The 25,237-nt window shown below is 44.6% G+C and overlaps 1 protein-coding gene across 1 annotated transcript in view; it reads left to right on the top strand.

Annotated features, from left to right (window-relative positions):
• Positions 1–25,237, top strand: part of ST3GAL3 (ST3 beta-galactoside alpha-2,3-sialyltransferase 3) — a gene marked incomplete at its 3' end in the record, with an annotated part of 185,172 nt that overhangs the window by 123,215 nt on the left and 36,720 nt on the right. Inside the window, exons 7-9 of the mRNA XM_080348404.1 lie at positions 4,871–4,934; positions 12,198–12,293; positions 16,909–17,095. Of these exons, the coding sequence (XP_080204530.1) occupies positions 4,871–4,934; positions 12,198–12,293; positions 16,909–17,095 (347 nt within the window). The remainder of the gene's footprint in view (positions 1–4,870; positions 4,935–12,197; positions 12,294–16,908; positions 17,096–25,237) is intronic.

A 25,237-nucleotide genomic window follows, 5' to 3' on the forward strand; every position in this document is an offset into this window, starting at 1 on the left:
TTGACTACAGACTGGAGAAGGGATTGAGTATTGATAACATCTGCCTTGAATCTTGTGAGGATGAATAGGAGGAACAGTACAGAGGAAGAGATATTGCTGTTGGGTTTACTCAGCCTTCAAGCCATTAGCAAAACTGCGGCCACTGAGTGGCTGTTGGATGATCTACAAGAGACAGCTTTGGAGTTTGAATGCAGATTCCAGGAGCAAGGTTGTATTTCACAAAGCATGCAGCTAATTAGCACCTGCTGGGCTGCCTGTTTGGCAGCTGGGAAGAGGCCAAAGATTAAATGCTTTTCAAAGATGGATTAATCTTTTATCCTTAGTGGTTAGGGGAGGAGGGTGACAGGGAAGAAGTGCATGGTTTTGCCCGTACTGTTCTGTTCTTGCCTGCTCGGTATGTCTGAAGGATTCCATGGAAGGTGCAAGGTAGCCGTGGTACAGTGCTGCCAGCTCTCCTTCTCCAGGGTAAACATGACATAGAGCTGCTGGGTCTGCAGGAGCTGCTTCTGTGCCAGCAGTGAATGGCAGGTAATAAGTTCTGCTTGATCTGAGCTGACCTTCCATGGAACCCTGCAGGGCTCTGCACCTTGCTCTCCACGGCTCATGGTCCTGGGCATATGGTGCTGAGACATGTCTGCTGGGCTGATTTGCTGGGCTTCTGCATTCACCAAAAGTAGCTGAAACTTTTCCAGACTGGAAATGTCCCTCGAGGACTTAGAGACCAATTGAATGGGAATGTGTCTGAGCTAATGAATTCTGTTACACCTGAGCTGGCTGTGTGCCTGGGCCTGGGAAGCAAGAGGTGAGTGCACACATACCTGTTGCTTGTAACAGGAAGGATTTTTTTCCTTGGTAGTATTCAGAACATGTGCACTCAGGCATCTCCTGGCCCCTCCTTGGTGCACTAGTGTACAAGGCAGAGCACACCCACCACTGTGTCTGTTTTCCTCACTTGCCAAGCAAGAGGGAAGCTGTGCCTGGGCTAGCATTGTGTCGGCATCTGCACCGTGGTTTCTTCACAACCTCGGTAAACTGTCTGCCAAAGAAAAAGAAATAATCAAAACAAATTGTTTGCATAGCTGGTGCCCTAATAAAACAAGCTTTCTTTTAAGCACAGGTTCGTGTTAAAGCAAGGGCTCTACGCAGCTGGTGCCTTTAAAAAAAATCAGAAAATAAAATGGATGGATGAATGGAGAAAAGCTGGCAGTTATCAGGAACAGAATGTGCTCCCCTGAAACGCTGATCTTGGGTTGCTCTGTTCTTTGTTCTTTGCCACGTTCAATTCAAGTAGGTCCCAATCACGAGCTCTGTGCCTCTCCCCTAAGAATGTGCCTGCCCCTGAGAAACTCTGCCCTGCTGCCAGCTGTCCCACCCCACTGGGGGGGTTTGGTGGCCGAGGTGCAGCGTGCCAGGTCTGCTGCTGATCACATCTGCTACTAACTCAGGTAAAGGTTTAGTGCGAGTTGTTTAGAGGTTCAGCATCAATGTGTACAACATCACAACTGGTTTGGTAGCTTTTCTGCCACTGATCTGTAGAGCAGTTTTTTGAATCTGCCCAGAAGCTACTGCATGAAGATAGAACGTGTCAGTTATTGCCCAGATTGTAGGGATACCAGTCATGTTGTGCGTATACTGGAGCAGCCTCAGTGGCTCAGGTCTTGAAGATTTGGCCTTTCTTTTACCCCTGCAAGACTTGCTTTCAGTCCTTGACAGTCCAGTGTTCAGCCAGTGGCTGTGCACAGATCCTGTTACTTGAAACAGGAAGGGATTTTTCTTTCTAGCATTTGTCATGCACTTGCACCCGTTGTTATCACTCAGTACCGAGGTATACGAGGTAGACTATACTCATCACCCTTTCAATTTCTCACCCTGCAGAAAGCAAGCTCCCTCAATTAGCTTTACATAATACACCTGCTCTCCCAGTTTGTGTTTTTCTTTCATCATAGTCTGGAGATGAGCACTGCTTTATGTCCTGCAAGCAACTATCTGTGAATAGTAGTCTTTATAGTGTTGATTTCAAGTGATTCCCCACCTTGACCCAGCTGTTGGTAAACATCCTGCCAGTGCTTCTCTATTGTAGGTATTGTCATTGTCTTGTGGAATGTTGCAGATCAGCCACAGCAACATCTTCCCATCCTTCAGACCTTGCCCCAAGAAGATACAGAAGCTCCTTCTGAAGGAGGTCTTGCCCTTCTGTCCTGGTACCAGTGAACAAGATGCCCAATGCATGGGCCTAACTCAGCAGCATTGTAGTGTCCATGTTCTAGTAGAGTTCCAGCTCAATCAAAATGATCTAGTGCCTCTTCTCTGCCCATGCCGTTGGCTTCTCCTGTTAGAGCTCATGACTCCAGCTCCTGGCTTCTGCTGAGGATGCCAAACTAGATGAACTGGAACCGAGGGCATCTGTGCCACCTTCATTCCTGCTGTGAGTCAACACTTGGCAGTGAAGTACTTGGTGTTTTATTGAGCTTCGTTCAGCAGTTTTGAATGATAACGCTGTGATTTGCGCAACTTCCAGCTCTTTTGGATGCCATGTGTTGCTGGACTGTGGGAGCTGCTGAAGAGATATCTCCCATTTGGCTATTCATAATCTGTAGTGAATGTCCTATATTGTTGGTTGTTTGTGTTTTCTCTCTGGATTATGGGAATGGGGAGCACCCCCATCCCAAATGCTGCCATATCCAGTCCTAAAGTAGTCATATTTCATTCCTGAGCATTCTCTATGAAGGTAACCTAATTAGCTGGCAAGATGAGAAAACCAGAATTATTTTGAGTGCATTAGCCCATGTTATTCCTTTCCTGTGCTTTTTAATATGGTATAACAGATGGCCTACAAGTAGTTTGGGGTGTTAAGTTGTGGGTGGTAGAGCAAACCTGGCATAAGAAAAGCTTGGTAGATGAGAGGTTGCAGCCCTTGACATGCAATGCTTTGATCTCTTTTCTGAGACTGTGGGAAAACAGCCACAGTAACGTATACTGTCCAGTAAAAGTCAATGTATGAGACGGGCCAAGGAGAGTACGGTGGCTTGGTGCCATTAGAGGTCACAGCAACCTACGGCTGTTGCAGCAGGGTTAGGGAAATCGCATTCCTGTTGGAGGGGGAGCCTGCTGCCAATGCGGGAAAAGAAATTCTTCAGATGAAAGAACGCTAAACAAAACCTCTATTTTGTTAGCAAAGTAAGTTGCTTTTAGGCTACAAATTGCCTCTGTCCTTACTTCACTTCAAAATATAACCTTTTGAAAGTTCCCAGCTTGTAATGATTGGCGGGAGCTGTCAGTAATGCCATGTCAAAAACTTCTTAAATCTCAAAGTAACCGTCAGAGTCTTCTGTTTATCGCCTTTGTTTGTCTACCTTGTGTGTCTCACCGGCTTGTTGTCGGGTTCAAAGCACATGGGTGTTCATCGCACACCCTCATCCTGTAGCTTCTGCAGAGCGATACAGTAAATAAGGACAGAACTCTTTATTTGAAAGGGACTCCCCTAACCATGCTGATTGCGGTAAGCAGTGTCTATCAGGAAAATTATTTAAGTTCGCTGTAAACAATCACTTGATGTCAGTCATCTTAATGTTCCTGTGTCATTTTTAATCTTTTGTAAAGAAATTAGACATTCCTTTTGACTGATTGTTTCCTAAGAACTTTTGAACTAGTTGACTGATATGTCTAAGGGAAGAATATGATAGATATTTATCATCTCCCAAGGAAAGTGGAAGGGGACTGATTATTCACAGTCTTTTCTAGTATAAATGCTCAGAGAAGCTGCATTCAAAATCAGGAAAGGGAAGTGACTGAAAGTCCATAGGAATCCAGAAGGATTCTGAGTTCATGAACGAGAAATCACTGAGAGTTGCCAGATACATAGAAGGTACCTGACACATGAAGTCCATTATTTGAAAATAATTAAATGCTAGAAGATAATTTCAGAGAAATATTGTGTCTGCTTTGTTTCCTTTGTTCTTATGCTTCTCTTAAGCATCTCCTTAAGGCCACAGTTAGAGTCAGGATTTGGAGACAGTTGACTTTTTATCAGACCCAGTACAGATATTCTGGAGTTACAGAGTTATGGATGCATTTGTAAATCCAGACTAACCAAGGCATTGCTGCTTCTTGGCCCTGGGCAGCTCATGATAAAGGGATTTGGACCTTTGTGGAGGGGAGAGGTGGAAAAATTAGGGACAAAGGACAAAATCTAGAAGGAAGCAGACTCAGAAATTTCCATAGTCAATAGAATTATTTATGTGTAATCATTATGCTTGAACAATTTAAGAAAATTGTGTGTGTCTACGCTTGCAGACTTATCATCTAGTTGCTGCAGCGTTCACTGGTTATCAGTGTAGACATTCAGTGGGCATTTTTTAAGCAACTATGATGGATTACTTGGATTCTGCCATGAAGGACGTCAGACTGAGGAACTGAACCTAAACTAAAAGTAACCCAGGAAAATAAAAAGCATCGGTTTTAACCTGGTTCTGTTCCTACATCCAGTTCACCACTCATCTGCAGAAAAGCTTTCCTGAAAGCAAGCATTGACAGCAACAGTGGCTTCTTCATGTCTGAAGTGTTTGTGAAACTTCAGTCTCAGGGAAGTGGGTATGAAACCACTGCCTTAAACTGCACCGTGTTTGTTCCCTGTCACCCTCTCTGTGCAAGGCATTTGCACACTGCATCAGAATTTGGCACAAAATGCGTCTTTGCCGCCAGTCCTTGAAAGTCATTGTCCAGAGAAAAGAGGAATATGCAAGTTAAGGTGTTTATGTGAACATTATTTCAGGTCCTCCAAGTAGCTGCTTCAGATGCTTTACATCACTTTGTTTTTCATTTCCGTTAAAAGTTAGAACTTGTTCCTAATGTCTTCTTCCTTTCTCCCCAGATAATCTGATCAAAGCCATCCTGTCAGCAACCAAAGATTACCGTCTAACTCCAGCTCTTGACAGGTAAGATGAGACCTTTTAGAATAAAAGGAGCAAAAGTGACTGTTTTCCACGTGTGCTAAATAAATTTTGCTAGATATTTTTGCCAGAAATTGTTGCCAATAAATTTGGCGGTGCTTTGGAAGTGGATCAGGAGCTAGAAACTGAGTCGTCTTTCCAGTAAATCTGTAAACTCTGGAGACCTCTTTTAAGTCAAACATGAGTAGAAAAATGTACCTTTTGACTATTTCCTAATCTTTTGTTTTATATGGTGTCACAGTACACCCTCTTGCTCCTTTTTGAAATAAGTCAATAGCAGCTTTGCAATAAATACATCATTCTTTTCCAACCTTTCTGACAAAGCAACGGGATCACAAGAAACTCTTAGAAGGAAAGAAGGGACTGGCTTGTTCTAACAATGTTTCGTCAAGATCTCACTCCTAGAGCAGGAATATGGGATTGCATTGGCCAAGCCTGTGCCAGGATACGATAGCAGTCTCCTGGGTCTTTGGTATTTGAACCGATGCCTTCAGAAGCTCCTTTCATTCTTCAGTCCTCTTGTTGAGGTTCCTTCTGAAACCTGCTGTCATGTTTACAGCCAGCTTCCCGCTGATAGTTCTTTAGTCTTTCCTATCCTTGCTTTTCTGTCATTCCTTCTCTTTGCCCTGCGGTTTTCAATTAGTGTCAGAGGTGATTTCGTTCAGAAGCTGTCAGAGGTTTTTATTGGGACATGATCTCTTTTCAAAGTCCTGGTACTATTCCTTTCCAAGCAGTGGTGCTTCTGAACCCAGGCTAATAGCACAGTTCCTGCCTTCTAATCACATTGGTTTTATTTCCTGGCCCAGCTCCTCTTCTGCCCACTTTTCCATGGCAAAGTCCACAAGCTTTCCAGCCTTTCATCTCTCACACTGGTTGTAGGTCTCACCTGCTGTAGTTAGAGCTGGGATTTACTCTCTGTGTGAAAGTTTACTCTTGGTTTCTTGTAATCCATGTGCTAATTTAAGTTACTTTGAAGTTTGCCTTGCCTCACAGCAATGCCAGGTAGGGATAGCCTTCAGAGGTTGGATTAATTTGAGAAACGATGCTTAGAAGGCAAAATCATTTTACAAATTGCCTTCTTAGAGATTTTGCACACTGAGTCTCACCCCTCTGGTGAGAGCTCAGCTCTCATTGGAGAGTTAAGGTTTTAATCTGTTGAAAAATCCACATATAGACTCTTTCAAGAAGGTTGCTTATGGGAAATTAATGTTAATGACATCGAGGGCAGGTGGAAGATTCTTGCAGGGAACGTTCATGTAACTATGACTCTTGCTGCTCATTTATTCTTTGAGGAGTGTAATGTGTCTCATTTTCTTTAAAAGTAATTTCTTAGGAGGTTGTGAAACACAGCCACTCTAGCATGAGCTGCTCACTTTGGTTTTGCATTTTTTGGGTTTGATGCAAAGATAGAAAAGATTGGTCATTCAGCCTTTCTGAAATGTATTAATATGTAAAGTCCCCAGGATATCAAGCATAAAGGAGACCTAAGGAACAATCTGGAAATGTATTTCTGTAGTATTGCAGTAACAAGATTTGGTGGTGCATATGCTTGTAAACACACAGATACCTCGGGGAAATACTGTTTTCCTGGGAACTTCTGTGATAAATACAAAGCAGTGGATGTTGGTTGTGTGGTGTATATGCCTCACAGCCAAATACCTCCCAGAGCCCTTCCAAGTGAGCAGGTCTTGGAGAGGAAAGATTGAAAGTGAAGCTGGGGTGGGAGAAAGTGACAAAAGAGGCATGGGGTAGCAAATCACAAAGAAAGAGCCTAAAGCAGTAGTTGGATGGAGTTGCAACAGAGATTTATTAGGAGAGAGAGCCTGGCTGCTGTGGGAGGTCTCCAGGCTACCACAGTGCTGCTCTTGTAAACCTGCTTGGTGAGTAGGGTGTAGATGAAGACTTGGGTATGGTTCCCAAAATGTTCTTCAGCTGTGATCTTCAGTGATTTACAGGGCTGGCAGCAATGGGTATCTGCTGTTTTGGGTTCTAGAAGAGCTGATGGAGTAGCCTAATGAGGGAAGGTGAGCTACTTTCTCACCTTGTCTCAAGCTCAAAGCAGAGACCAGCAGTTCCTCTCTGTGACAGCTCCAGTGTGCTGGGAGCAGGACCTTGAGGTTCAGCTCATTCCCTTACTGCTCACTGGTCAAGGAGAAGGTCTAGACCTCCTCACTTTGCTCAGCTCCGTGCCACAACTGGAGATTGACCTGAGAGCTTAAAAAATGCCTTGTTTTGAAAGAATTAAGATGTTCAGCTGGAGTCTGTGAGGCATGAGGGGTCAGTATAGGAGATCTTGTGATCCCTCTCACTTGTATCCTCTCTGAGGCTGATTCTAGCAGTAGGCAAAAAGCACCAGGTTCACCTGTTCTTTAGGATGGAGTTACACCAACATTTAACTTTAAGAAGCTATCTTTGCTGCTGCCTGCTCTTGGACTGTAGCTCCCTACCCTCTCCTTGTGCTGCTGCGATTTAAAGAGGGACTTTAAAGTGGGTCACTGAAATGACTTCAGTTTAAAAGTTTTCTCTCTTAGCTCAGGTCATTCCAGTGACTTCACGTACAGAGCTGCCCTGGCACAGCGCTGCACAACAGGAGGAGAGAGGGCGAGCACTGCTGAGCCCATTAAAGCGAATGTTCATGTAAGCACACGCTGAACGCCGCGTTCCCAGGGGAGCGGTGGGAGAGGCAGGAGAGGTGAGATCAGAGCCATGCGTGAGAGCACAGGGAGGAAGGAAGGGATTAGAGTTGTATGGTGGGGGATCTACACCAAGCCTTTGGTCTCGTCCCCACCCAAGCTTCTCCATTTCTGTCCTCCTTCACAAAGCTGTCCCTTGAGATGTTACCTTTGCTTGCCTCCCATAAGCCCTGGAAGTGAACTTGTTTGTTTGATTATCCCTGTGCCAAAAGGGCATCCTAATGCACCCTTTCTGACACAGTGTACCGACATGGTGCTGAAATGAGGCAAACTCAATCCTTCCGGTTGTGCGTACACCTTTTCATCATCCCGAGGCAGCTCTGCCAACTCAGTCCAGCTAATCCCTCCATTGAGGAGAGTTGTGTTAATAACTAGCAGCAGCTGGAGGGCATGTGAGCAAATGCTATAATTCACGCCTGTAACATGGTGTAAGTGATGCCGTGCTTTCTTTGTCTTCTTCCTTATTGTGGCACCTTTGTGTTGAACTGCTCATAGTGACCTGCTTCTGCTCCGGGGCAGGAGACAGGTAAAGCTGCGGTTGTGTTTGTCAGCATAGTTGCAACTCAGCTCTGAGCTTTTCTACAGAAGATTGGAGGTCCAGGGGACTTAAGAATGAGTGTCTTTTCCTTCGGTGTTGCCATGTTTTTCTCCCTAACACAGATGTTAGTGGGCCTCGGTCACTTCAGAATTCTTTTGCCCTTTTTTGACTTTTCCATGCCCGACATCCCTGGCATTTTCACTGCTTGTTTTGTGGCTCCTCCAGTGGTCTGCCCCTCATCCACAAATCGATGAGGGCTTGGTTTCTAGTTCCACGGCTTATCTGCTGGCCGGACTTCAGTGGATTTTTTGGGTTAAATCTCTGCTGTGGTGACCCGTAAATTTCCTATGAAAAGACATAAATATAAAAGCCTGACTGACTTTTTCGTGTTGCCTCCAGATGGTAACGAAGAAAAACTGAGCGTCAGTTTATAACCAAGAGGAGTCTTTACTAATGCAGCATATAACTAACAAGTGAGGAAGGAACTTGATAGAGCAGAAGAGATGTGTGTGTCCCTCTGGCTCAGGCTGATAGCACCAGTTTAAGTAGCAGCAAGCCAGATCAAACCAGAATATGCTAAGCCTCCCTAAGCACCAGTTACCCTGAAGATGTGTTTTTTAATTATTCTGTTATATCTTTCCTCAAAGCTTTTGGTTCCAAAGTTGCGTAAAGGAAGGCTTTGTGGTTTTTCTCCCCTGACAAATCCCTCCAGTGCTTTGATAAGAGAGGAAGAGGAAGTAGCAATCGCTACAACGCATACATGTGTTTACAGAGTTATATTGTTCAAGGAAATCTGTATGAATTGCGGTTTTGGTGTAGATGAACTCAACCTCTGAGCATCTGTGTCAGGCTATACATCTGGCTGCAGGTCCCAGCTTAGGGCTTTAGGGAGGGTCTTTCTGGTGTGGAAAGTCCATGACCCTCCTTCTCTTACCACCGTGGTAGCAAACAAACCTGAGCTGTGTCTGATGTGTTCAGTCCTTGAGCTCTTCTGGAAAACAAATACAGCTTTGACATACTATGTAAACAAACAAAGAGGTATTTACACACCTCTTTGTGGAGAAACAATTGAACTGAAACTGATGCTGCCCGCGCAGTGTTTCTCCAGCCGGTAACTTGCCTGGAACCAGCAGTGACTCTGCAGGTTTCCCATGCTCGGGCTCCATCAGTCAATGCGGTGAAGGAGCTCAGCTGCGCTGGTGCCAAGTGTCCAAACCTCTGGTGGGGATGTGAGGTCAGGTGCCTGACATCCCTGCCAAATGCTTCACTTTTACAGAGCCATCGGGTAGCCCTGCAATCTTCTCCTGTCCCACAGTGTGACTGCCAAAGCTGGTGAGACCAAGCGAGCTCCTTTCTGCCGGGTCTTGATCAAAAATCTGGGCCATCCAGATGTGATGTGCACATCTGATGTGCAGAACCCAGGCAAAGCCCAGGACTCACCTTATCTTCATCGTGTGCACCTGAAGAAAGCAATCTGCACCTGAGTACTGCTTTCTGAGCATGCAACAGAAACTTCCAGCTTTGCAATGAGAGTACTCTGGAAGGAAATTTAAGAAAAAGCTGCTAGAAGATCAAAGATTAGATTGCAGTGGTTAAAATCAATCTGGAGAAAATGTAAAATTACAATAGGAGAATTTGCCAGAGCCAAAGACTGGGGAAGTGAGGAGTGGGAGGGACAGGTCAGTCTAGACCTTTTCGTAAGGCCTTTGAGCAATTCTTTACTGGAGCCAAGTCAAAAGCCAGGTATCTCAGAGGTGGCCATGCAGATTTGTGCTTACAGGATGAGGATTACATTCTGCAAACCAATGGCTATAAAAAGAACATTGGAATGATATACATGAAGTCTCTGTGTAAAAGGGACCCTGCTTTGAGCAGCATTAGCTCCGCATGCTGGTCTTCCAGAGTCAGTGCTTCAGAGATCTGGTGAGAGGTTGAAAATGGTTCAGGGAGGTACTGCAAATGTGACTCAAGATCTAGGAGAGCTGCCACACCATAAGAGGTGTGAGGAGCTCGCTCCAGTTTGTATGGTCAAGAGAAAATTCAGAATGGGCTCTGATCAGTCTACAAGTGCCATGTGGGAACAGGGCCATGAAGAAGGGCTCTGGAACAGCTCTGGCTGGTGGAACTGGTTCTTTTCTCTCATGCTCACCAGTCTGACCCATGACTGATTATACACGTAGAGGTTGATGTTTACACACAGTGGTTTGTCAGTAAGTGGATCACATGCAGATGTGGAAGGGACTGCTGACAGTAGATGGTGCTTTAATTTAGCAGAAAAGGGAAGAATGCGATTAAGTGGTTCGAGGCTGAAACACGCACATCTGTATTCAAAATTGGTAAGAGCCATCATCCTAACAGTAAGTGGGAAACATATAGAGGGGAGTGTCTATAGCGTGCAGCCTTTGGATTATAGCACAGTATTCTTCAAAACATAAAATTAAGAAAAGTTATGTCTCAGAGACAACTGGGTAGAGAAATTACAGTATTTCACCCAGCAGTGTGCTGTTTATGAGGTCAAACTTTCTTGTCATAATCACCAAAAGAGCATATTTTGATCTGAAATTTCACTTGGCCAGAGCTGAACTATGTCTTTATTCCCTCCTGCAGCACCTTTTCCTTAATGGTTTTGGCAAAGCTGTTACCATCTTTGTCACTCAGTTGGGTGTACTTGGGGCTGACTTTTTCCCTTCCCTCCTTGATACAATATTCTGCCTGCACCAGATCTTGCCTCTACTTTCTCCCTGTCACCAGAACTGTATTTTTTTATTGTGCTGTTGTCTGTAAAGTTCTTTCTCTATTATGATTTGTTTGTCACAAACACGCACGCTTCTTTGACCCTTAGGGACAGAAGCACTGGGCTAATATAATATATTAATCTTCTTGAGGAGGTTTTCCCTTTTGGAAAGGCTGGAATGTGCAGTTAAACTTCATCCAAGCTGGGGAAGCTGTTCCTGAGCATTTCTTGGTGCTGTTAATTCTGCACATATCTCCAACTAACGGCTCTGTCAGCGAGTTAACCCTCAGTGGTTTATCTGAGTCTTTAAGTGCACTCCAGCCCTGCTCTACAAAGACAGACCCCACATAAGCAGAGCTTTCCTCGTGCTGGCTCCTTAGACTGATTACAGTGAGGACAGCCTAGAAGAGACCACTCAACTGTGCCTGGAACTAGGAAGGCCGCCTAGCCCGGAGATCTGCTCCAAAGAACTAATTGCCTTGGACCTTTTCCGAAAAAGGCTCTGCAGACACGTATTCCTTCAGTGAACTACCAAAGATGGAGGCACGTTGCCAGAAGAGCCAGCTGCGTTTGGGATTAGATGGCTGGAAAGAAGTCCTCTCTCTGTCTTCAAAATGAAATGACTTTTTAACATCTGCTGCAGAGAGTTCTCGTGACTCACAGTTCCACGAGAAACAGTTCTCTTCCTTCTCTTTCCTGTTTCTTTGTTAATTAAGGTTATTTTCCTTCCCCTTCCTCACCCATTGTGTCTCCATATATGTTTCCTACTGGACAGGAGTGAGGAAGGGTCCTTTTCTATCCATTTCATGTTTTTCTGTCTCTTGAAGTCTCGTGATAACTGCAGCAATTTAGCACTCAGCAAGGTGAGCATACCCTAGATAACCCGGCAAAATCTGCCTGCACTCAGAAAATTGCTTGGAGAGAAGACTTCCTCGCTAAGCCCTTGGTTTATTGTTATTTCAGTGCTAAATGAATAATGAGAAGGTTTAAGTAAACCGATGGGTTTGATTCAAGCCCATCATAACAGGGGTGTGGGGGGAGAGGAGCTGCTTGTCCTGACAGCTCATCTCATTAGGCCACACGTGGTGTGGGATGTTGAAAGCAGTTTATCACGTGTAATGCCCGGGCATGATGGGGTGAGCTGGGGATCGAGTGTATCTGAGGCCTCCCCTTAATATTCTAAAAGGTTTCCTGTCGTCCTCAGATAGGTGCAAACTAAATATGTGCAGCTCGGTGTGTTTGGAGTTATGTTACAAAAATCACTTATTTTGTTTCTTCCACAGTCTCAGTTGTCGGCGGTGTATTATTGTGGGAAATGGTGGAGTACTTGCAAATAAGTCATTGGGATTAAAAATTGATGACTATGATGTTGTTGTCAGGTGAGTCTTTGCCATCACAGTTTTCTTGTTGTTTTTTCAGCTTCTCTATCAGTTCATATGCTATGCAGGCAAAGGTTAAACCTTCGCTATTGACAATATCCATTTATAAGGACATATTAAGTAATATAGAGGGGAAAAAACAAAGACCATATAAGCGTTTGTTAAAAATGGTGATCACATCAAAGGATAAAGGAACTCCTCAAGCATTCCATTTTCCACAGTTGTTCAGGAATGTGCTCCCACTTGAACCTTCTCTTCATAGCTTCCTTCTAAAAGCTGCTTCTTTTTGTGATGCCCGTAGGTGGTGAAGCAGTAAAACATACCATTGGATCTGCTCACAACTACATGCCCTGAGTAGCCCAGGGAAGTGTTATTGGTCGTACATGTGTAGCATTCCCTGGGATCCACACTTCACACTTAGAATGGGTTGGAGGGTGTTGGTCTCTTCTCCCAGGTGATAGGACAAGAGGAAATGGCCTCAAGTGGTACCAAAAATTCTTCATGAAGAGGGTTGTGAAGCAGTGGAACAGGCTGCCCAGGGAAGTGATGGAGTCACCATCCCTGGAGATGTTTAAAAGGTGTTTAGACGAGGTTCTTAGGGACATGGTTCAGTACTGGAGTTAGGTTATGGTTGGACTCAATGATCCTGGGTGTCTCTTCCAACTGAAATGATTCTATGAATTCTAGGATGGGAAGAACTAAGAACAGCACGGCATAGGCTCTTAGGCAATAGTAAGCCTCCTTAAGTAAGGACCCAGCGATGATTAAACACTTGTAGGTGCACTATAAAAGTTGTGAATACTTTGCCTCTGTTTCACTGTGGGTGATGTTGAATCAGGGAGCAGACACAGAGCGGTGTAGGAGTGGAAACAACCACAGTCAAAGTTAGGACTTCTTGCATTCGCTGAGGACCTGGATCATCGCCATCTCAGAATGCTTGAAAAACGTGCTGATATGTGAAATCACAGGTCTAGTCATAACTCTTAGTAATAAATCTGTCAAGTCAGGGAGGTGTTCTGGGTGACTGGAGATTAACAAACATAATACCTGTACTAATGGAGAGTGAGAGAGAGTGTGTGTGTAGGAGGGAAGGGGGATGTGCCCTGGGGAGCTATAGACCCATTAGTCTGACCTGAAAGAAAACACAGGGCTTTATAGCAGGTTCTGAATCATGAGTAACAAAATACTACGATGGTAAATAGGAGAAGTGGAATAAACCACAGTGTAAGTTTATAAAAACTGTTTTAACATAGTCTAAGCTGGTATTTATTTTCCTTATTAAGATAACTGACTTCATGTTAAAGGGAATTTAACTGATATAATCTCTCTGAACTTTAGTCAACCATGAGACATGGTGGCAAATAGCAAATTCTTAGCAAAGACAGAAGAAAGAAAAGGATTAGTAAAAGAATGTAAGGCATAGAGAAGGTGTCGTTTAGCATGGTCTCCTTTCTCTCCCATGTGCTAGTAATGGGCACACGAGGAAAGAATAGAATATACATAGAGTAATAAATACCTTCTAACTCTGGACAAAAAGACCGAGAAGATCAGTTTCAGTCCTTTGTTCCTGTGAACAGGTTCCTGCTTCCCCACCAGTGCTCTGGACACAGGAATGGCTGTTCAGAACAGGATGAAACTTTTACAGCCCTTCTCCTAGTTCATCCCACTGTAAGCTGCTGCTGAAGAGTTCTTATTGCTCGTCATAGTCTGGTGATTTGCAGTTATTTGAGCTGAATTAAAATTCAGTTATAGCCTCTTCGTGGGCTCAGACTGTTCAAAAAGGAGCAAAAGAACAGTTTCAATCCATCTGGACTAAGCCACCCACTAAGATTTACGTCAGAAGGTCCACTATTTAATTTCCAAATGAAAAGTTCAACCTTTTCTCTCCACATCCGTAAATCTAAGTCAGTTTGCAAGCTGAGAGGATAAGAGGGCAGCTAAGCACCTGTGCTGTTTGTGGGGTGGATGAGGGAGAAAAAAGTCAACTATAAAGGTTAAATGAAGCCAGGTGCTTGGACGTGGGACTGAGGAGATGAGGGCAGACTTCTCCTTAAATGTATCCAACTGCTTCCTTTACTCCTGGGTCAGTCCCTTGTGTCTAGCACCCTTTTTCGTGGGTGGCAAAACTCTTCTGAAGGATCAGATTTGGGACCTAGGAGGTGAATTTTAAGGGGAAAAAAGGCGGTACCTTTGTGAACAAAGGAGTGATCCAGCAGTATGTGGAGCTTCTTGATGCAATGTGTGTCACCATGTCAGGATCAATAATTGCAGCAAAAGATGTTGATCTTGTGGCGAAGCAAGCCAGATCAGCTTTGACAGTTGTAAACCAGCTTGGAGTGAGTTAGTGGCTTTTTTTAAAAAACTGGATATTATCAGATTTCAGTGCAGACGTTGCTCCCAGCTGTCACACTGTTTACCTGGCAGGAGCTGCTTCAGCAGTCAGTCATCAGTGCTCTGAAATGCCTCCTTAGAATAGATTGCAGACGGGGAGAAATAAGTACATGTCAGAAATTCCTGGTTAGAATGAGCCTGTGTTCAGGAAGGTGCAAACTCCACAGCTTGAACCCTTGCTCAGGCACAACACGCTGGTGGTTGTAAACACAGCTAAATCTTAACAAACCTCAGTTAGGATGCCAGGTCTCCTTGCACTGCCCATAGACAGGCACTTTTCTCCATAAGGAGTTTCAGAGTTTTTCTGTCTCTGTATCCACTGATGACACAGGGAGCATAGGGACACTAACACCTAACCTAGGCACCATTCAGAGCCTCCCAAATATCACTAATGTATCACCACCAGGTGTTGTGCCTGAGCAAGGGTTCAAGCCGTGGAGTTTGCACCTTCACACAGGCTGTGGCTGTGCAGAACTTCTGCCCATGGGGCCAACGGTGCCGCCTCATTAGCAAGACTCCATCCTTACGACTCCATCAGCAACTCGCGCTCTGGCCCTTTGCTGGAGACCCGAGTTCGTTTTACTTGGGGAAATGGTTTGTTTTGTTTCCTGTCTAGATGCAAAGCAGGGGTCCCGAGTTTTGGGCACTTTAACAAGGTAAGCAGCAAAACAGCAAACCCAGCAGCTGGGGATGGGAAAAACTCTGCCAAAGAGCTGCATGTAGGCATTTGAAATGACTGCAGGTGCTAAACTTCCCCCCCACTTCAAGAGAACAGATGAAAATATGTGTAACTATTAATAGCTTTCTTTACATAGTACTTTTACATTGTGTAGGCTCATCTGCCCCAAAGAGACTCAATGCCTTCAAGTTTAAATAACATCCATAGCAAACGTGGCTGATGTATGATTGTGCTATCAATAACAGGGGAAAAAGCAAGGGATCAGCCTGGCTAGGAGCACTGTTTTTACAGGCAGGTCTGGATGCCTCCAAGCGAGGGTTTCTAAACCACAAAGAAAGGCTTCATCTCTTGTATAAACTGCGGTGGTGCTGATTCTTAAGTTGTTTTCCCTTTAGTATTTTATTCCTAATGAGAAACTAAGTATTTTTACAAAAAAATACATAAGAAATTATTCTCCCGAACTCAAAATAGAATTTCAGGTTGTATACAGGGATTTTCTTCTGCTAAAATGTTTCCCACCTAAAATGCTTACCCAGCCTCAAAAAGACAAGTCCAGATCCTCATTAACATTCCTACACAGCAAAATTTGCAGTCCATAAGCACTTTAAAGTGTATTGAACTACCCTAAGTCAAGGAGGCTGCAATAATTCAAGCAGGCAGTGCTGTTCCATCAGGGGCTGCTGTTTGATGTCAGCAAGATTTGTATTCCAAGTTACTTCAAATTTCCTCAGCTTTGGGTTTCTGGTTTTGAATAGAAGTTCTGAGCAGCTTTACTGTCATAAAGTTATCATCGTTGTTGACACCAGAGCGGTTTGGGAAAAAAACTTTGTCCCTGAGGGGTGTTTTAACAAAAGCACAGCTTGACACATAGCAGTCCCTTAGAAATCAGTGTGCCCGAGAGCAAAGCTGGGTGTCTGTTTGGGTGTTTGCAGCGTGGGATGCACTTCACAGCAGAAACTCCTCGAGCCGGTGTGACCGCAGTGGTGCTGAGCCTTACCCAGCCTCTCCCTTTGCGCTGGCATTCTGCATGGGCCGCTTTGGGGAATTAAACCAGGTGGAGATTGTTCCTTTGGTTTCTTTTTCAGATTATTAGCTGGCTTGGTTCCCTAAACAGTCTCACTGCAGATAAGATGAGCAGCGTAAGCTCTGGACTGGGAGAAGGAGACCAGTTTAAATCCACTTAAACTGCCATCCTCTATTTCAGCCCAGCCTTGCAGAATCCAAGTAAGATATCCCAGGAGTGTTGGGATGTTAAAATATTAATGCTTAGTTTGTAATTCTAAATTTGCAAGGAAAATATTTTTCAGTTTCCTTTTCCAAAGCTTCCAACCTGATTTAAGTCACAAAGAGCAGATACGCAGAAAAGGTTTGCGTTATATTCAATGAAATAATTTAAATAGCTCCTAATTAAACCGTTGTCACTTGATATAAAGCTTCATAAATGTGATGAAGAGCTGCACGAGTTAACATTTGCTGCTGTACCAGCTGCGTGTACCTGAGCGCGAGTGGGAATCCATGGCAGTGTCTCCTCTGGTTGCCTTGCAGGCTGAACTCGGCTCCAGTGAAGGGCTTTGAAAAGGACGTGGGTGGCAAGACGACCCTCCGGATCACATATCCTGAAGGTGCAATCCAGAAAATGGAGCAGTATGAGAAGGATTCCCTGTTTGTTCTGGCGGGATTCAAGTGGCAGGATTTCAAGTGGCTGAAATACATTGTTTACAAGGAGAAAGTGGTAAGAACGCTGTCAGCTGATGTTGTGAAGGTCACCTAATTAGAAGGGGTGGGCAGACATGATATCACAGTCATACTTGCCACATTTTGGTCTGAGGAGAGTTCATCTCTGTGTCCTGTTGCATTTATGTGAAGGCTTTTTCTACTTCCATGGGCTTCAGCTTTAATGTAATATGTTTTACAAACACATCTCTCTTTAACATGACCTTGCATCACAGATGAGGCTCTCTATTAAAGACTATGTTAGTGTGTACCATGAGCAATGAATTTAATTTTTATTTATTTTTAAGAGCATATAAAAGGACCAGCTTTTACATTGGTTTTGTGGACTCTTAGGATTTAAGAGTAGAGTAAACAGCAATGGCAAGGGAAAGAAATAGGTGTTTGGAGATGACAATGTGATGGCACAGGAGGGAAGAAGACAGCAGCAGCACAACTTGTTGAAAAGGGTGAGGTCCACAGACTCATTTGTGACCTCCTGAATAGCACAAGCCATTGTATTTTCCTGTATTATTGCTATACTGAGATTCACGATTTGTGTTTGGCTAAAGTATCACCCAGAAGAACAGTTTCAAGTCTGATTTGAAAACATTGAAATGTTGAATCCATAGCTTTGCCCTTGTAAATATTTTGTCCCAGTCAGTTTCGTTAATGCCCTCTGAAGAAATATGGACCTGTTAATAGTCACGGTTGTTCTCTGTAATTCACCCATGCTGAGTGGAATCAGATTGTAATCACTGACTTCTCATTCAGGGGATGGTTTGTCTTTTATCTGTTGTCATGAAATCCAGAATAAATGTCCTCTACTTGCATATAGTTGTTGTTTTACAAATCCTATATATCTGGTTTCAAATGTTCTTTAAGGCTTTTTCAACCAGTAACCAGACAAATGGGTTAATGTTCAGAGGATGGGATGTTATATCCTGTGTTTAGAGACAGAGAGAGGAGGTTGGCAGCTCACCATATGCAGAATGAAGCAGTCTGGAAGTATAATTGTATACAGTTGTTACATAGATGGCCTTAAGAGCTCATACTTTGCTCTTGTCTCACACTGGCACCAACTTGACATAATTTTCCTGGTACCAGATGGATGAAGTTACCCGTGAGCCTCTGAACAAGCACAAGTGGCCTTTCTTAGCATGAATAATTGAGTAATTTTCTTTGGTTTATTTCATGCTTTTGTTCTTCATTTTGGGCAAGGAAAAGCCCTGGCAGTGTCAGAGCCCTTCAACCTGACCACACAGTTGTAGGAACTCCTACTGTTTAGCTTGAGGTTCAAAGGATTATTGGTTTGCTTCAAAACAAATTGAATTTCCACCTGATGCTTGCAGTCATGCAGTCATCACTAGATTCTAATGTGGCATAGATTCTATGCAGCAAACAGTTTGTTAGAACTTGCTAGAAGATTGGGGAGAGCAACTGCAGTAATCTAGAGTGCTTCAGTGCCCGGCTTAGCAGAGAGAAGAAAGAACTTGAGCTTCTTGCATTGCATATTACTTGAACGCTCTTGTGATTGGCTGCTTAGCCTTCATTTCTTTGGAATAAACACCCTATTTTTTCAGTTCTTGTAGGTGATGTTTTCCAGATCTCTTAATTCCTGTTGCTCTTTTGAATGCCTGCAGCTGATTCATCCTTTTCGTAAAGAGCAGCACCCAAAAATTTACAGAGTACAGCAAATAGAGAGCAGGAAACAGCTACTTCACTCTAGCCTTGCAGTTCTCATTCTTTGTACATCCACTGCTTTTTCTGCCTTTCCCACAATAGCCCGGGACTGAAGATGAGTGTCCAGGTCCTCAACGCTCCAGATCTCAGGAAGAACTGGAGGGAGAGCAGCTGCTTCCCCAGCTCCTCACCCTGTGCATCGGCTCCTCCTGCCTGGGGCAGCACCGTGCACTCATCCCTACCAATTCTTTCCTCCAGAGCACATCTCCAATTTGCCAAGTTCCTTTGGCAGACCTTTCCAGCATACCTGCCATTCTTTCCAGATTCATGTCCCCTGCAATTTAATAAACATACTTCTTACTCCATCATCCAGGTTGATAATGAAAACACTAAACAAAGTCGGTTCCTAGGCAGACCCCAAAGCTATAACATCCTTCCATTTCTATAGCGAGCCCACTGAGAACTCTTCCTTTATAGATTTTTTGGCCACTTCTCAAATTGTATCACAGTAGTATCATTAGTAACATTTTTTGGCATGTTTGTGAAAGTGATATGTCAGAACCCTTACTGAATTCCAGTTCATGTCTTGCTTCTCTGCTATGATACTTTTTTTTCCTGTATAAAGAAATACTATTTTTTATTCACTAATGATTCACTCTTAACAAATCCACCTGGGTTGCTACTCCTCTTTGTTATTTTTTCCAGGTGCTTACAAATAATTAATCTTGCTATTCTGAGGACTGAAATCAAAGATCAACTCTCTTCCCTTTTTTGCCTCCTTTAGTCTAGGCGCTGCTTTCCTCCATTTTTCAGTCCTTTGACACCCTACCTGATCTACACGAGTTCCCAAAGGGAATTGTTGCTGGTTTTGAGGCTGCTGAGCCAGTTCATTGAGTACTTCAGGATGCGGTCCAAGTGACTGGAAAACATCTGCCTTGTCCTCTCTGCTCTGATCTCTCTCTGTTTGAGGCTGAGATCTTGCTGTCACTGGCTTTCGCTGCAAGCAGGTGGCTAGCACAGCTGCTTTTTCTAGTGGAGATAGATGCAAAAAGTGCTGTCTTTTAGCTAGAAGCAGCAATGTGATGGAGAAATAACAGTGCTATGGGGTAAGGCGTGGGTGCCTGTTCTGGTAGTGAGCGCTAGTATTTTGATCAGTGTGTGGTAAGTTCAAAATCACAAATGCCTGCGCAGTGCGCTCTGTGGAGAGTTTCTGTTTCCTTCCCAGAGATTTCCGAGAGAAAAGGGAGTTTCTTCCTCACCTGGATTCATCTAGAGGCACTTGCTTGACCTCGGAGCTCTGTGTTCCACTGCTGCTTTTTCCTTATCTGAGATGAGGCCTGCTGAAGAGCGCGGCTTCCTCAAAAAATGGGCTGAGCTCTGCTTTCTAATGTTTCCTTTGCCCCTGACTGTTGATGACAACTGCAGGTGTCTGTGGTAGTGTCACAGGTGGGGTATGACACTTTCTGAATTCCTTCAGACACCAGACCTGGAGCTGCTTGGACCTGCTTCACCAGAGATCCTGGGCCAGTTACTAGGAGCCTTGCTTAGTCCTCCATTGAGTAAGTTAAATCAAAGGGAGTTTAGCAGAGAAAGAGCCAATGAAAGGCGAATGGCTATTTATTGCTGGGGTCAGTGGTCAGGTAAGCTTATTCTCCCTGCAGCTGAGAGGGATTTGCTCTGTGTTATGTTAGTCTTTTGGCAGCACTTGCACGCTGAGGAAGGGATAAGTACTTTGTAGAGAGGAGGATTTTCAGGAGATGTTATAAGGAAAAAGAATCAGTGTGATTCAGAAGCAGCAGCAGAACGGGGAGGCAAAGGGTTTGATGTGTTACACACAATCTGGTGCAACAGCCCCCTGGAGATCTGTGTGGTACCTTGGTGCCCTCAGAGACACTACAGGCAGAAAGAGGAGCATTGGAATAGGGACCAAAGGGAAAGTATAAGCTCAACTCCTTTTATTTCACACTAAATCAGAAATATCTAGAAGCAAATAAAAACCTGAGACAAAAGAATAATCTAGAAAAGGGACAGGTTTGGCTAAATATTCATACTTCACTAGCAGCAAAATCAAGGTAGTTTCCCTCACAGAGTTCTGGGCGACCTGGCACTCAAAATTTTGAGTGTGGTAGCAAGTTAGGGCAGTACTGTATCACTGCAGAGTATAGACCTGCATGTAAGGGGAAATTTGGGTGAATCTAGGCAACTAAAATCCTTGTAATCTGATTTCGGTCATTTGACAAGCATTAGAATAAGCTGAAGGAGAAAGTGATCACACTTGTTGCAGGTAAATGGGGAAAAAGGAATCTGGGATGGAGAAAGGTGACATGTTGAGCAAAGGGGAGGATTGCACCGTGCTGACCTACTATGTCAGTGTACAAGTGGAAGGGAAGTGGGCTGGAGTCCCACAGCCTGCCGTCGCGGGAACCCGTGGCTGTCGCAGAAGGGTCACAGATGTGAGTTGTCTGTGTGTCTGCGTGACTGGTCTGGCAGTGCTGGCTTGCAGTCATTGCTGCAAGAGCTTCCTGACACTTCCAGGCAACTCTCCTCTGATGACACAGTTGCTGCTAGTGCTTCCCCAGGGGAGGATTGCTCAGGGACAGCCACTCGGAACAGTGACACTCTCTCCTAGACTGTTCTTTTTGCCAAGAGATGTTACCCTTGCATATTGTGACCCACCCTGCTGCTTCTCACCACTTGTACCCTCCTGCATCACCCCGGGTCTCTCAGTGCTAGAAGGTCTTCCTGAAAACCCAAAGTACCAGGGGAATTACAGGGAGGAGGTTTTTGGCCATAACAGAATCACAGAATGTCAGGGATTGGAAGTGACCTAGAAAGTTCATCCAGTGCAATCCTCTCATGGAGCAGGAACACCCAGATGAGGTTACACAGGAAGGTGTCCAGGCGGGTTGGAATGTCTGCAGAGAAGGAGACTCCACAACCCCCTGGGCAGCCTGGGCCAGGCTCTGCCACCCTCACTGGGAAGAAGTTTCTTCTCAAATTTAAGTGGAACCTCTTGTGTTCCAGTTTGAACCCATTACCCCTTGTCCTACCATTGGTTGTCACCGAGAAGAGCCTGGCTCCATCCTCCTGACACTCACCCTTTATATATTGATCCTCATGAATGAGTCACCCCTCAGTGTCCTCTTGTCCAGCTCCAGAGCCCCAGCTCCCTCAGCCTTTCCTCACACGGGAGATGCTCCACTCCCTTCAGCATCTTCGTTGCCCTGCGCTGGACTCTCTCCAGCAGTTCCCTGTCCTGCTGGAACTGGGGCATTCTACTCTGTTCTGCTGGAGAAGAATTAAAATAATGGTCAAAAACGGAAACTTTCACTGTTGTGTTGAGGGTAGATGCTTCCGAAACAGAGGAATCTGCAAGTGCCACTTATGCAAACAAGCCGTCGCCGCCTGGGGCTGAGGCCGATTCCAGGGTGGTTTGTTGCCCATCATTAGTGAATCACAAGGAGCTCTCGTGCTTGCCAGGGCTCACTTCCCTGAACATCTGGCACATGGTGGCAAAGCAGCCAAGTGAGGGCAAAGGTTTCACTAGAAATTGGCAGCTCACAAACTTCCTTCTCATGTGGTAATGAGCCTGCGGACGCTTCCAGCAGGAATCTCTGCAGCCTTTGCCAGGAGGAGTCACTTGCGCAGTAATTGCATGCGGCACCTTGAAGCTCCCTTTGATAGTGAAAGTCATGGGAGCGAGTGAGCACCTGCCTGCCAGAGAGGCCAAGTTGGGCTGTCTGGCCCTTGCAGGGACATGTCTCTGATGACTTGCACCCTGCGGTGATGCCATCTGAAAAGCAGTTGTCCTCCAGCAGATGTTGATACTCCAGCATGTGGCTCTTGCTTATGGAGATTTCACGGCTGTAGCGACACTGGATAATATTTTTTTAAACGTTTTATTTGGGAACTACTTTTCTGCTTGAAGTCAACAGGTTACTTCTAGCCCTGTGAAAACATATGTTACAATACCTTCCTGCCTTGATCAGGCTGCCTTACTGTGCTAGAGCCAAGGCTGGACTGCCGCCAGAGCCCTCACTGTCTGCTGAGCTTTTGTTTAGAGCTTCTCTTCTTCCATTAGTTAATGGCCTTGTCATGCTACGTGTTTGCTAGGGCAGACTGTGAACGTCACAGGCTCGTAGTACACTGCAGATTCCTTGGAGTCTGAAATAGCCTTGCCTGGGGGCTGTTCTGCATCCCTGAAAAAAATATGAGGAGCCACCATGCTCTTCCTGTTGGCTTGAGGAAAATAGTGAGGCTGTGAATCTGTTCTTGCTGTCCAAGCCCAAGCAAAGCTTCATCCACATGTGCATATATCCAGCTTGTTTAGAACCTTGAGCCAGCAGCTTCTCTGGGTCTGAACCAGGAAAGGAGAACAACCTGCATTTTCTAGCACTATTACTTGCCTTTGGTGACAAATGCAGTGGCCACTGCCACTGACAGTTTCCCTCCAGAGTCTGCTTCTAGATTGCAATACTTCCTTTCCCTTTCCTTCTCCTAAAGGCCTGTTGTTTTAAAATATTTCGTATACAGTTGGTCTTCTCAGTTTCGAAAAGACTATGAGAAGGACTCTGTAAATCCACCACTAGTTATCTTAATGCATTATGATTATGAAGCTTGGTTATGGATTTGTGATGCCTGATCCTGTGCTGAGACAGAGCTCCAGCCCATCTGCTTAGAGATGTGCCTGGGTATGTGTTGCCTTGTGTCATCCTGCTCTCCTTGGGCTCAAATAGAAGGGGACAGAAACTGGGCTTGCTGCTCCATCATAAATGAAAGAACGCTTTTGAATTGGGAAAGCTTACAGGTTGTCCTATTTTTTTCACGAATTTGAGTTTTCCTCCAAATAGTAATTTATAAATAATACTTTCAGAAGTATGCAATGTGCTGGTGAGTAAGGCAGGCAATGTGCATAAAGGACATGATGGGACTTGCACCAGAGGAGAGGCAGGAAAGCCTTTTCAGGGTGATTGTCCTGTGGTCCCAGCAAAGAGAGCAAAAGGCCATTACCGCCTGCAGAGCGTGAGGGGACTTTTAGGAGCAATTAATAGCAGAGAATTGCTTATCACATCGTCAGGATGGTTCAGTGCCTGTTTCAACGCAGTTGAACCATTACTAGATGTTGAAGCGGAGAAGATGCCTTCTAACATGATGCAGACTCCTCTGACTGAGAAGAGGTGGGAGGGTCTGCATGGTGTGTTCTGTGCAGAATATTACACGTTCCTTTGGCAGAGAGTAGCTGGGAGTTAGTTTGTGGAATTACTCTTAGGACAACACTGACTATTTTTTAGGTTTTCATCTGTTTCTGGCTGTGCAGAAGGCTGGTCCATACTACCTGAGGGGTTGTGCTCCCAAAATCAGGGCTCCCCCAGCACAGTGCAGGGGTGGGAATGGCCCAAGGGAACCAAGGAAGACTTGCATACAAAAAAGCAATTCCTTCTCTGTAGCTGGTCTAGGAGACCAGAGCCATTTCCAGATGATATAAGATGTATGAATGCTGGTGCTCTATGAGAAAAGGTGAGCCAGTTTTTTTCCACTCATGGTTAGAAGAGAGGCTAGAAAATATATGGGTATGCTATATAAAATCTTGCCCTTGCAGACCAGAAGAGGGAGAAGAACTTAGTTCTGTATTGTATAGCTTTTAACAAGCTTTTGGGTAGCGCTGTGGTGAGGACCATACAGGAACCTCACTAGACAAATGACCCAGTTTGCAAAAATGGGCCTTGGGGGAGACTTCCTGGCCAGATTCCCAAAGGAAGGTTGTTGGTATGGAAAGTGCAGGCTGGAGCTTGCCCTAAATACATACCTGTATGCAACAGCATAATAAGATTAGGCAGGTCACTACATAGCTGAGAGCTGTTCCCACCCAGGCATACTTGGTGTATCTGTAAGTACACTGTCAGGCATCTGCTGGTGACAGGGGCTGCCGTGATGCTGTTGCATGTGCCTGTGTAACATTTAATGTTATCAGATAGGTGCACGCTGGACAATAAAAGTTGTCCACCTGGATTGGATCGTCATCAATATCCACAAGTGTGTAGCCACATTCACCTGAGCTTCTGGGGCAGATGGAGAAAAAAAATACCCACTCTTTTCTGGATGAAAAAAAATCCAGCTATCAAATGTTTGTGATGTATCTATTTTTGTAGGAATACCATCATTGATTACCCCAATTTTAAACAGATTCTCCTTAAAATTCAAATAAAACTACATTGGCATGCCTGCCCTTCCAGTAATTCCCTCACCATGCATGGGGTTTGTTCTTTTTTTGTCCCTTGCTTTGCTTGCTAATACCTAACTCCAGTTTTCCTTGCACTATACCGCCTAGTAAAAGATGAGAAGCATTTACTCATGCTAGGCTTCAGTAGTCCTTAAAGAACCTTTATCTCACATCTGCCAAGACAGCATCATCTTCGTTTCTGGCTCAGTAATCCTCATTGTAACGTGAAAACTGGAGAACTCTGGTCAGATTTGTATTCTT

Source organism: Nesoenas mayeri (assembly GCF_963082525.1).
Source record: "Nesoenas mayeri genome assembly, chromosome: 8".
Taxonomy (NCBI): Eukaryota; Metazoa; Chordata; class Aves; order Columbiformes; family Columbidae; genus Nesoenas; species Nesoenas mayeri.